General features: G+C 34.2%; 1 protein-coding gene across 6 annotated transcripts in view; it reads left to right on the top strand.

The window, feature by feature from the left end:
• TTBK1 (tau tubulin kinase 1) overlaps nucleotides 1-13234 on the top strand; it is a 132166-nt gene that overhangs the window by 849 nt on the left and 118083 nt on the right. For 5 of the 6 annotated variants that reach the window (XM_039324490.1, XM_039324489.1, XM_039324491.1 and 2 more), the window contains exons 2-3: nucleotides 6483-6581; nucleotides 7775-7872. In XM_039324490.1, coding sequence (XP_039180424.1) covers nucleotides 7870-7872 — 3 coding nt within the window. In that variant the 5' untranslated portion in view covers nucleotides 6483-6581; nucleotides 7775-7869. The remainder of the gene's footprint in view (nucleotides 1-6482; nucleotides 6582-7774; nucleotides 7873-13234) is intronic. The other variant, XM_039324483.1, reaches the window with a different exon arrangement.

Genomic DNA, 13234 nt, shown 5'->3' with positions numbered 1-13234 from the left:
TGTGTCTGAGCATCTTTTAGCTATGGTGGGTGAAGACAGAGAACATGAGTCATTGAGTCTGAGTTGGGAATCTTCCCGGAGCTGCTCAGGTGAAGTAACCATACAAAGTTTTTGTATGGAAGATGTGCCCTTTTCCAAGAAAGTGGAGCTGAATTTCTTTTTCAGTGGCTTTGGAAATTTTCAAACACTCCAGAAATCGTAGAGCTTCTGCTTTTTGAAAGCCTATGTTAACTTTATGAAAAGAAGAATGTGATGACCAGACTGCTGCATGCACACTTACTCTTCTTCAGCTTTGCTTGAAGTAGATATGCCCCTCCCCGTATGTCATTTAAAACATAAACTATCTTTTGAGTTTGTTAGTAGGAGCATCTTTTAAAAATGTTTATTCCTGGACAGATGCACAGACTGATGCTTTAAATAAATGTTAAAAGTAATGGAAAGAATAGATAAGATTAAATTTTGCAAATAAAGCTGAGATTAGAAATTAGGAAATTATGGCAGAGTGTTAAACATCAGATTTACTTAGAAGTGGTATCATTTCTCTCCAATTCCTTTGATTTGTTCTTAGGAGGAGGGATGCAGACATGAAAAAAAGTGACAAAAAAAAGCTTTACAGTTCTGTTTGGGATGAAACTTCTGATTATCTGATAACATAAAACTTTTATGTGGCAGCAATGCATTAGTCTCAGGTTCCTCATACTTAAAGATTGAAGTTTTTTATTTGAAAATTAGAACTTTTTCTTTTATTATTCCATTATGTACTATAAACCATTGCTATCTCCTTTTTTCTTTAGATCCATTCTTTTTTTAACCACTAATCTTCTGTTCTTATTTTTATATATCAGTTTTATTTTGAGTGCTTCTAATTTGTTACCTTTTTAAAATATAATATTTCACTACATACATATCTTCCAGGTACAATTATCTACAGTAATACAATCTGGTGACTTCTTAAATTTTGAATGACATACTTCTGCTTTGGGGGGGGGGGAATGAGATGTTAAACATTTGTAGTTTTGTTGCCAGCTTCATATATTTCATGGCATACTCTAGAACAGGGGTAGCAACCTCGGCTCTTTTATGACTCGTGGACTTCAACTCCCAGAATTCCTGAGCCAGCCACACTGAGGGGAAAGGGAAAGGTTTCTAAGCTGAGCCATGCTGGCTCAGGAATTCTGGGAATTGAAGTCCGCGAGTCATAAAAGAGCCGAGGTTGCCTACCCCTGCTCTAGAACATTGTACTAACATTAACGTGTTTACAGCGAACATAGACACATTTTCTCTTGTTCCACTAGAAGGCAGGTCCAGTCAATATAATTGATTGCTAAGGAGCTTACATCAAAAGAGAGTGCATAAATAACACATCAAATTCATGTCATTTGGTGATATTCATTAAAATAGATGGTTTCAAAAAGGTTGGCCAATATAATAAAATGTAGGGTATTATGGAGCCAGCTGATCTAATGAAATATTCTAGTTTTTATCCAAAAGTTTATTGGTAATATTTTAATTTTTATTATTTTTAATATTAAATCAGCCACCAAAACTTATATATAATCCTAGGTGGTGACATATGTTTTTTTTTTAATGTTTTAGGAACATAGACATACTTCCCTTCCTAAGAATAAATTTCTCAGTTTTTGTAATTTTTACTGCTTTTATTAACCAAGTTAAATTATATGTATTTTTTTAATCTGATTATATTAAACTTTTAATTTATGGGCAGAGAATTAGCATTTTTGGAGAAACACATTGTTAACTGATAACCATAGTAGCTAAGTATACTAAAGAGATACAGTAATTGACCTGGTTGGAGGACTGGATTAAACCTGGAAGCCATTGAGAGCTGACATGTCAACAGGGAAGATCTTTCTCCTGACTTATTTTCCTTATGCAAGAGGGAGTGTGCTTTCTGATGTAGCAGCATTGGCAGGATTGTTTTTTGTCATTATGATCTATATATCTTGCTTTTCCCCTTCGAAGGAAGACAGTGGCATATGAATGATACGCTTCTTAAAGGAAATAGATGAGACTTGATGAAGATTTGACTAGATGAAGTTGAGGGACCTTGTAAGAGTGGGAGGGGTCTTTGTTGATGTCTGGAAATAATCTATCCCTGATGTAAAGGCTATGTGGTAAATTCTTGAATGAAAAAGTAGTTTGGTACAAGTACATTTTATGGTGCAATTTCTGTGAAATACATGCATTGGTTGTTTACAGAGATTTGTATTAAGAATTGCATGTGGGAGTTAAAACTAAGCATGTGAAGACCCAATCCTGATAGCTATCTATACAAAAGGCATGATTGCAAGGTTATACCTTTTATATGAATCATTTGCATAATACAATTTCTATTTCCTCAGGTGGTGCCAGCCAACTCTACTGGCATTAATGGAAATTTTTTAAGTGTATGGAGATTTAGTGAAGTAAATGTTGGGAGAAATTAAGTTTTACCCCTTCCTTGTTGTTTACACTGCTGTAAGCAGAATTCAGAAGTGGAACTGCATGTTGTACATTTAATATGCTATAAGATAAATTATTATGTAGCTGTAGTAGTAACATTTTCTGGAATTTTACCTAGCACGGCTACATAAAATGCTTTATCTGAAGACTTCAGAGTTTAGCTTTGGATCTTTTACTGTAAGCTGACACTGAGCTGTAACCTGCTTTACTAAGGAAGATAAACGAATAGACTTGAGATCTTCTAAACTGCATTGCATATGATTGTAAGCCAAAATATACTCTAAACTATATTATGCTTAGAATACACCTGTTGAAATCAGGAAAAATGATAGCTCTGATTAAAATGTCCTCATGATAATAATGGATTTAGGCTGTTAAATATCTCAAAAATAATATTTCTGAATGAGAAACATGCAAAATAATTTAACCAACTTTCCCTAATTAATTATGATTGTTAATATTGGAAACATAACATGATAGTCATTAACTGTATTTAATATATGCCATTTATATTTACACTAAATTAACTTTTTCCTCCTAATCAACTTTAACTTAATACCATTTATTTCTTGTGATGCATTTCTCAGCATAACACTCTAAAGTGTGGGCTGCAGCCAAATAAGAGTATCTCCCTAGTCAGAGTTTTATAAAATCATGCATGATGTAAAGAAAATAATATATATATACTGTATACACACACTTTCTTCTTACAATACTAGATCTTACCATTATGCAAAATAGCAGAATGATGGAAGATTGAGATCAAATAGATCAGTGGTTCTCAACCTGTGGGTCAGGACCCCATTTGGGGTCGAACGACCATTTCACGGGGGTCACCAAACAAGGCTGTCCGCCATTTTTCCCCCTTTTCTTTGGACACGGCCCTGGCAACCGGTGATGTATAAGTGTTTGGGGGTCACCACAACATGGGGAACTGTATTATGGGGTCGTGGCATTAGAAAGGTTGAGAACCACTGAAATAGATGTATTTCATTATGCAGTTGACTTGTGGAAGACACAAATGCAAAATATAAATATGGCCTCTAATTTGTATTTAGTATATTATTGAACAAATTAAGGGAGAATGAGACTATCAGTGGCTAGAAATTATGATGACTAAACATTGTCACTAGTTCAGAAACAACCGCTTGATAACAGTTTCCAAAGCATATGAGCAGAAAGATGCTATTGTGTGGGCTTCTATTAACGTTTAGTCAGTCACTCTGGAAAGCAGAATCCTGGACTAGATAAGGCCTTGATCTGATTCAGGATGGTTGTTATGATCTTGTCACTGCTTCTGGAAACAGCCCCATCAATTCAAAGCTGTATTCAGAGAGATAAATATAGTAACAGAAACCTGTGTAGAGGCTTGAAGAAGCACTTCACTTTGTGCATTTGATGAAACTCCTTCAGTGTTCCTCCACAAAGCAAAACCTACTTGTGAATACTGCAATGATAGCACATTGAAACAACCACTTTGCTGGCATAGGACACTTTTCTGTGCTTTTCTTTTTTTTTTTTCCTGGCAAGAAAGCTGCCCTCTTTGATCCTTTAATTAATGGTATTCGAGGTAGAATACCTTCCTTTCCCACATTGCAACACTACTTAAGTGATTGCAGCTGAAATATTTTTTTCATTTATAATACATTTTATCCTTCTTACTACAGAAGCATTTTGAAGTGGCATACCGTAAGGCAGTGCATACTTTGAAAATGATCTGGAAAGAGTGCTTTGGACTAAGCACTAAGAACTGTGAACTGTTTTATTACAATGGTCCCCCCTTTTTTTTGCAGGCTTGAATCTAGTTCAAGAATATTTCAGCATGTTCTAAATGTATCCTTGCACAGATTCTTTTCTTGGTGACTTTCAACAAACCTGATATCCTAAATTACTTGAGATAGGTAATTTTTACTGAATTCAAAGAGTAATGTACATGAATTGGAATAGATTGCTAATCTTATTGAGGCTTACATTCATTAATATCAGGGCAGGATTTCATAGTTCACAGAATTTCCTTCTGATTTTCTCACACTGATTGTCTCATAGATTTGATTGAAAAGTAATATTTAATTTCACTTAAAATTTATCTGTGGAGAAAATCAAGTTATTAGATAAAACAACTGTGCTTTTCACTAATATTTTTAATTTCTTGGATTACCAGTTCTTACTGAGTTCTGATCCTGCTCTTAATAACCCTCAATGAATTATTTGTTCATGACTATCCAGGAAAATTGTGTTTTATGACCTTTGGTCAAATAGACAAAATATTTTTATAAAACAAAACAAATTGATTAGGTTTTGGGAATGTATGGAAGTGATGGTGGAAATGGTAAGTTTACATTGTTTATAGAAATGCCAGCTTCACAGCCTATTTCTCTTAAAGTTGCAGTTAGATGCATGAGGGAATATGTTATATTTCTTTCTTTATATAAAGCTCATAGCAAATTTATGTGGGATGCATTAAGAAGGCAAGCATCCCCTTTTCAATACTACTTCCAGAAATGTCACAGTAGTTATTTGTAGCAGCTAAAAGATGGAAAATCCTAGTTATGAATTTCAAAATTCTGTTACTTTACCCTACAGTAATAAAGAATATTTTTAGAATTCATGCTGCTTCTCTTTCTTGGCCTTGGCCTACCTCAAAGAGCTGACATTAGTAATAAAAACTTGTCAGAGTATCTGTCTGTCCCACCTTATACCAAACAAAATCAAGGCAGAGCTATTTTGAGTTTCTTCCTCATGCTAGTGTACACTTTCTCAGGACCGAATTATCTTTTCTCCTTGGCCCCTTCCCAATGCCAGATCAACATTGTTTCACAGACAAGCAGGTCAACAAAGATGTGCTTATGAGGTCATACTCATTCTTGTAATTTCAGCCTATAAGATTAAGTCCATTGGGACCTAATCAAATCTGTTTCCCTAAAATCTGGAATCAACAGATTCCACTGAGTTGGATCCAATTCCTGATGACTATATGGAATTATTTGTTGTTGTTTTAACCATTTAATAGTGTCTGATTCTGGGTGACTTTATAGGCAAGTGCTCTCCATGCTACCCTGTCAAGCACAGCTTCTTTCAATTGTTGAATGTTCAGCTTTGTATCAGATTTGATGTTATCAAGTCAGCATGTTCTTTCCTTGCCCCTTCTTTGTCTACTAATCATTCCTTACATTATTGCCTTTCCCAATGAATTTGCAGTATGGAATTTACCTTGCCTTAAATATTTACTTTCTTATTCTAAAATAAAATATTTCATCCAAAATGTTTCAGAAGGGTTTTGGGAGAATTATTCACAGATGTTTCATGAGGAACTCTCATGAATTCCTATGTATGATTCAGCATTTGCCAAATAAAATGTTGCTTGGGAACAGCTATAAATGCTTTGGGGAAAGGAGATACAAGGATTCTATACTATTTCTTTGTAGCACTATGCAGGTAGGCAGAACTGAAGAGGGAAAGCTGATTTCAAGTGAGTGAGAGTGTACATGTTGCATTAGGTAGCACCTCCTTAAAACTGAACAGATCTTTTACTGTGTTGCAGCAATCTTGTGATTTCTTGCAAATTTTTTAGGAATTGTTGACAGGCGCTGTGTCAATGGCCTGAATACTCTGAATAATTTTTTCCTCTTTAAATCTAGAATGTTCCTCAGTTCTTCTTTGCTTTGGGTATATCAAAGTACCTGCCAAGACTCTTATATGTTACAGTACATATAAATTCACTAAATAAATAAAATGTATCTCTTGATAATCAGCTCTAGTTAATATTTTAGTAGTTTATTGGGAAATTCATGACATCCCCAAAGTAAAATGTTGATATTAGGAAAATAGCAAAATTAATACTGGAGATACAGTATCTTCAATACTTTTTATGTATGTAAAAGCAGATGTATTTCAGTATGTGATATGACATATCAGAGCTAATGATGATGCTACTATTTGAACTATTGATGGACTATAATATTCCAAGTTTATAAAGGCTAAATTGTTTTCCTGATCTGTGAATTTTGCATTTTTTCCAGAGCTTGAATCCTGCGATGTAAGAAATTTCTAAGGGGAAAGCCTTTCCTGAATTCAATGAGAATCAGACATCCCAGAGGACAGGAGGCCAAACAGCAGAGGTAGGAACCATAGCTGTTATTTGATCAGAATGTTATTTCATTGGAATTTTGAGAGATATTTATTTTTCAAATGCTTACTTGAGAAATAAATATTTCAAGATTAAGATTTCAAAATCTTTACTTGCTGCTCTTCTCCTGCTTGTAGGACTTGATGTTAAGATTTGAAATATTTTATTAGTATTAAACATTTTGTTGTCAGCTTTAGGGGGAGGTTTTTTCCGCTGGTTACATTTGTTCTTGTAACCTTTAAAATAATGTGTAAGTCAGAAAACATAGTAATAATAGGGACAGAAAATGTAATTGTGCTGTGTTGATGCCAATTTCAATGTATTTCATGTTGATAATTAATACAATAAGATAGCTTACATAAGATTTGGCAATGTGGCAACGGCCAAAGAGCTGCAGCATCTGTAGATGGCATCTCTTGAGGAAAAGGTGTGTATATATGGATGCAAGGATTAGATTTTGACCCAGTTTAAAATTATCCTTGTATGTGCTCCCCACTATTATATAATGTGCCTGATACTGAAAAGATTGCTGATTCCTGAGGTAGTTTGGATTTAGACTGAGACCATTTGATTTCAAACCTTCATTTGGCTTTAAGACCACCCAGGTTCCATTCAGCTTACTATTCAGCTTACCATATAAACAAAACTTGAATAAAAATATGCTACTATGTCTAAAGAAGGCTAGCATGAAAATATGAAATTTGTCCTGCAACGCGTGTGTTTGTGTGTGTGTCAGTGAAAAGTCATGATGATTGCTGGAATTGTAGTTGGTTTTTTTTTAATCCTCATCTTCAGAAGCTTTCAGAATATTTTAGTTTTCCTTAAACCCTCTCTGTCTTTTTCTTTTATATTCTGTGCAATTAGAGAAAGCTTTGCTTTGCATTTGGGAGGGTTAGACTCTTGGCTTAGATTCTTGCAACCTTCTATTTGTGTCCTATATTTGAGAGAGAATAAATCTTATCAAAATCTATTCAGCATGCTGCTTTACAAATAGTTCTATAAGATTTGTATTAATTATTACATACTTTAGGAACTAATACTTGGTCCAAACAAATTTAAATAAATGTATATGACTATTACACTCCTTTTAAATGGTCAAATAACAGGTATGGTAAACAATCTGTGATAGTGGTAGAATCATGGTTTCCAACAATTTGAATAAATATTGATTATTCTAATTCATAGGCTTCCTGAGGTGAGGATGTATCCTGAAATAACCTGGGATACTGCAGTTCTCCAGCACAAAACCCTTTAAAGTGTTTCACAGGACCTTTAGTAAGATGGTGAGAGAGTTTTCCGTAGCTTTTGTTTGATGAATGGAGGCAATAGAGCATTCTGAAGAGATTTTGGATGTTACTATCTATATTTTGGCTACAGCAGACTTCATCTGACTGAGTCTTAACATAGTGTTGAACACTCTAGATTTCATATTTAAATCTTTTATCCTAAAGATATAGTGGGAAAAAACCTAGACTCCATATTTAAAGCTTTTATCTTAAAGATACAGCGTGGAACAATTTTTCTAGCCTTAATTGTTCTGAGTTTATAATTAAGTGATTTATGCAGCACTTGAATTTGAATTACAGTGTGATTTGACAAAGAGCTACTAATTATATAAAACAGGGTTATAACCTGCATTTGTTTAGCTGTCCTCCATGTAGGGGGCATCAGCTGATTGCTGTACTGAAAATAATACTCTCTGGAGGTTTTTTTAATCTCAACTTTTTTTCCTGCCTGTTCTATTCAACTGCCTGTTTTAACCTAATTATTTCTATTGTATATAGTGTTCCAATTTAGTCCCTAAAGAAGCAGCTGCTACTGATAATCAACAATGGTGTTAGCTTTCTCACTAGGATACCAGAAAAGCAAACAGTTCTAATACTTCAATGTTTTGGCTGGGTACAGAAATTCTTTTGACATCCCATGAATATAGACAAGCAAATCAATAGAAGAAGTTGCAATAAAAATAGAAAAATTATACTGAAATTTCCCAGACTGTGTTCTAATATAGAAAAGGAAAAGTCAAATGGGACTGCATTTTCTAGCTAGCAGATGTCAGAGCCCATAACTGGTTACCTAAAAGTTAATTTTATCTCAGCTAAATGAATACCAGTTTTCTGATGTCTAACTTCCATCACCTCTATCAGCTGAAAGTATTTTGGGATTAAATCTATATATCTAAGTTATGGAAATCTAGGATTAGTGTGTTGAGAGAAAGGTTTTAAAAGGCTCATTGTCCAAATTCTCTTCTCAATGTTTGCCTACTTTTCTTCTTGAATGCAAGAAATCTTTTTCAATCTGCAAGTTTAGCTTTTGAAATGGCAGGTGCTTGCTGGGGTGCTTGAAACGCTGAGCTGGGTAAATAAGTATCCACATCTAATCTTTGATATGGCTAGCTGTGATTATTACAAGATTGCACCAAGAATATAGAAAATTAAAGATAATATGCTACATTATGCATTAGTCCATTGGCAATTCAGCATTTTTACCTTATCCAAGTGTATTGGAATTCTTGGTCCTAAATTGTTGGAGATTGGTAAGGCTGGAAACTTTGCTGGAGATTTCAAAGAGTCTATTAGACTCAAGGATTAAACTGACATTCCTATAGCCTAAAGAGATAATGTGATAACTTGCTAGATGTTACTGAGCTAAGAAAAAGAGCATACTGCTTCATACTTTAGTTCAACGGACAAAAATATTACAAAGACTTATCTTTTAAAACATGATTAAGTTCTTGAACAGCCTAAAGATGCTGATATCAAATTGCTTCTAAGATTTGGTTGGCCCAAGTCAGGCCCGATATGTATGTTTGTGTGTGAGGATGTGTGAAAGAGAGAGTTTAGTAAACACTTTGGCCTGGTAAATGCATAATGCTAAGTCAGGATTTTTAACTATTTTATTGACCAATGTGTGCTGGTCTAATTTGCATATAGAATATGAAGAATCTGTTTACACATCAAGCTAAACCCAAAACAATCAAATCACATTATTGCTTAGAATGAGATATTAACCAGGCTATTGTGTAACTTTTCTTATGGATCTCTTAAGGTGCAGTGCATGTTGCAGCTTAGTTTCATGAATGATTTTGTTATGTGGATGTTTAGTTAATGCATAAAGCAACAGAACCAGTAAAGGGAATTTTTTAAAAAAAAGAACTTCAAAACTGCTGTTCGGCGGTGTAGCTGCAGGGACGACGACCACGCTACCATGCTTAGCAATATTCCAGGTACAGGTGCAGAGGGAAAGGCTGTTGCCACTGGGCTGGTTGCTGGCTGCTGTGCGTATCCCCCCCCCCTCCCATCAGTGTCGAGCCCACGGGCTTGACATTTTTTTTTTCTTAGTGTTGGCTTACTAACCCTTTTTGTCAATGGGAAACAGAATTGAATGCAACTACTTTGGTTTTACAAGTATCTTTTATGTTGGGAATAAAAATATTTCTTATTCTGCTTTTCAAGTAAAACAAAAGTTATCAAAATCATTTTAAGAAACAACAAACTACAAGTATTAAACTCAGTTCAGCAATAACAAAGCAAAAATGGTATAACAACATTATAGAAAAGGGTCATGATAATTAAAAATATAAGAATAGTGCCATTAGAAAAGCAGAAAAGGAGTAAGAAGAGAAATTGGCTATTTCCAAAGGGTCTTTTTTTCTTTTTAAGTTTCACAGGAGCAGCATTAGATAAGATAAGATAACCTTTATTGTCAATTTTTTACTGTGGGCACAACGGCACACATCAAAAATGAAATTTAGTTGCCCGTTCTCAAGTGAAACACATACATGTCACACACCTAAACATACTATGAACAACATATGTATAGACCCACACCCCTACATATACGTAGCAAATAAATATTAAATACTGTCCATCTTGAATATATAATAGAAGGAGGAAGCTTGAGAGTTCACAAGGTTAATGCTGCATGGAATGAAACTATAGCTGAATCTGGATGTTCTGCTATGGATACCACGAAGCTAATCTTATTTGGGCTGAGAAGCTGAAGTATTCAAACTTAGTTAATAATTGATTGGGAAACTATCAAGGCATCATTGGGAGTTGGGTGGTATACAACCAGAACATTTCTACTTCTTTTTATTTTGTTCTTTTCTTAAAACTTTAGTTTGGTTTAGTCTTGGAACATATTCAGGATTAAAATTAGTTGGGCTTCCTTGGAGAAGATTCGATAGCACCGATGTTCCTACTAGAAAAAACAAGATCATAATGCCTCTACCACTACACATTACCCTGTGTAAATGTGATCTTACAGAGATGCACTTCAGATGCTTGATAGAGTGATTACTATATTATGTGCAGAAGAAAATTATACCATATTGATTAGAGTTTAAAGTAGTAACCAACATTTGGAATAATTGGATAGGCAGCTATTGTAGAATAAAACAATACTGGTGTAAAATGCTCTATAAACAAGTCTGCCAAATTCCTGATGGCAGTGCTTTCTATAAGGATGATTCATTCCACCCCTCCCTTTTTAGTTTCACATTTCCAATTGTCAGCTGCAAAATAGCTTTTTGATGCTTTGCTATCTTTTGGAGCGTAGACTTTAATGGAGCTTTGGCACCCCAGTAAGTTGTTTGTTATTACTGTATGTTTTTCTATGAAACTTATTATAGAAAAAAGATGGCTTCTGGGTTATTGGTGATGGAAAATTCAATACTGTGAGTAGGAGAATTTTAGTCCCCAAATTGCCATTTCCCAAACTCTGATTATTATTACCTACCTGTAGAATTCTGCACAAGTTGCACATATGTCTGCACATACGTTGAAAAATTAATTAAGGGCAGTCCTGTGGGAACATATTACAGTAATCTAAAGATTTCAAAAATTTGTGTTTTAGGCAATAATTGCATTTTAACTTGTTTGATGAGCAAACTAGGATAACATACTTAATACAATTCGGCTTCATAGACTAATTATTTTGGAGTTCATTGGTTCACAAAACTATGTAAAAACAACAAAACAAATTCAAACAAAACAACATGGCTGCTACATGAATTAATATGCAATTTTGGGGAGCTTAATGAAAAGATGGTTGGAGAACTGGTTCCCATCACCATTATTAGTAACTAGCATCTTATTCATCCCTTCTTCCAATCCTGTGCAGAAGATAATACACAATTACTCTTTGAAAAGAAAGTTAAATGGAGCATAGGCCTACTTCTCTCTATTTATGGAAAATAATTACTATTCTTAATTGTTCATGAGTTTCTTTTAACAATTCAGAAAGCATGTTTACAGTAAAAAGTTTACTTATTTTCAAACGTATTATGTCTAGTTGCTCTGATTTTTTAAAATAAAAAAATCAACCTGTTAATTTTAAGCCATTCATGCCAAACAATATGAATACATTTGATTGAATTGGTATATTCTTGTTTTCTGGATTATCATCTCAACTCAAGAAGAACCAGGCGTAGGAGAAATGTGTGCTTCTGCCATTCTAATGATAGTTTCCCTATTACTTTTGATGAATTAACTGCCCCACTGGAAGAATGGGGAATCCCACATGCTAAAAGATATTTCATTTTCCAATTGAAAAACAAAGCATTTTTTAAAGTTTTGAAACTAACAATTCTGGCAAATTTATCCAGTTACAGTATATTCAGCGGCTATCCATTGCTGACAAAGCATTTTATGATACACTCTTCCACACATTATGATTAGCGTGAGAATTGTAACAATCAGAAGAGAGCAATTATAATTTCTCTTTTGCATATGCAGTTTAGCTTTATTTGATTTTATTTAAAACACCAAATGTTTATAATATTATTGAATGCAGTTACATATGTAATAGAGGAAGAAACAGATGAGACAGTATAATATCACCTTGCTGTAAGGAATAATTTAGAGTGAAATGTTGCAGTTCTAATGTTCTTTACATTTACATGTATTATCTGTTTAATTTCCTGCAGTTGTAGTGCTCTTTAGATATATTACCTGTTAACGTGAGTTTTAAGAATGGAAAACAGCATTGCAAGCCTATTTTCTTCTTTATTCATTGACAGTGTCTTTTTGATAATCCAAATATATGTGGTTATATTAATAGATAATATACTATAAACAATAATTAAAAAGTAGAGTGAAAAGGAATGCAATTATAATGATTAAAATACTTGATGGGATCCAGGCTCATGTTCCCACTTAATTATAGAGCTTGCTGGGTAAATTTGGGAAAGCCTCCCTTACACATCACATTCTAATATCCCGAATCTTTCTTTCTCTCTCTATATATATTTCTCCTGTTTGGTTGCCTCATGAAAATAATGTTTTTTTTAATTTTGGCAATCTGTAGTACTCTGTGGCTCTTCTTGAATCCAGCTGTGTGTTGTATCTGGCAAGTCTTGAGCTAAGTGTTGTTTAGTATCAATCTCTCTGGTTAATTCTGTAATATCATACATATTATTAAGATAGTTATGGCTCTTGCATTGTTTCTGGCCTTGTTACCACTCAGTTACTGAGTTGCTGGCTTTCAATTTTCCTGTTCCTGAGCACTGAAAATCCTGCATGGTATAAGCCAGTACCTTGTCCATTATTTTTAATTTTGTGCCTCGTCTCACAGCATGGTTGCTTCTGCTCCTTTGTGCATGAGGACAGATGAAGAATTTTTAAAGAGGGCAGTTACTTGAGC

The sequence above is a fragment of the Crotalus tigris genome, unplaced genomic scaffold (assembly GCF_016545835.1).
Source record: "Crotalus tigris isolate CLP2741 ecotype Arizona unplaced genomic scaffold, ASM1654583v1 scf7180000024302.2721777, whole genome shotgun sequence".
Taxonomy (NCBI): Eukaryota; Metazoa; Chordata; class Lepidosauria; order Squamata; family Viperidae; genus Crotalus; species Crotalus tigris.
Note: the sequence above shows the minus strand (reverse complement) of the source record. Positions and strands in the feature narration are given on the sequence as shown.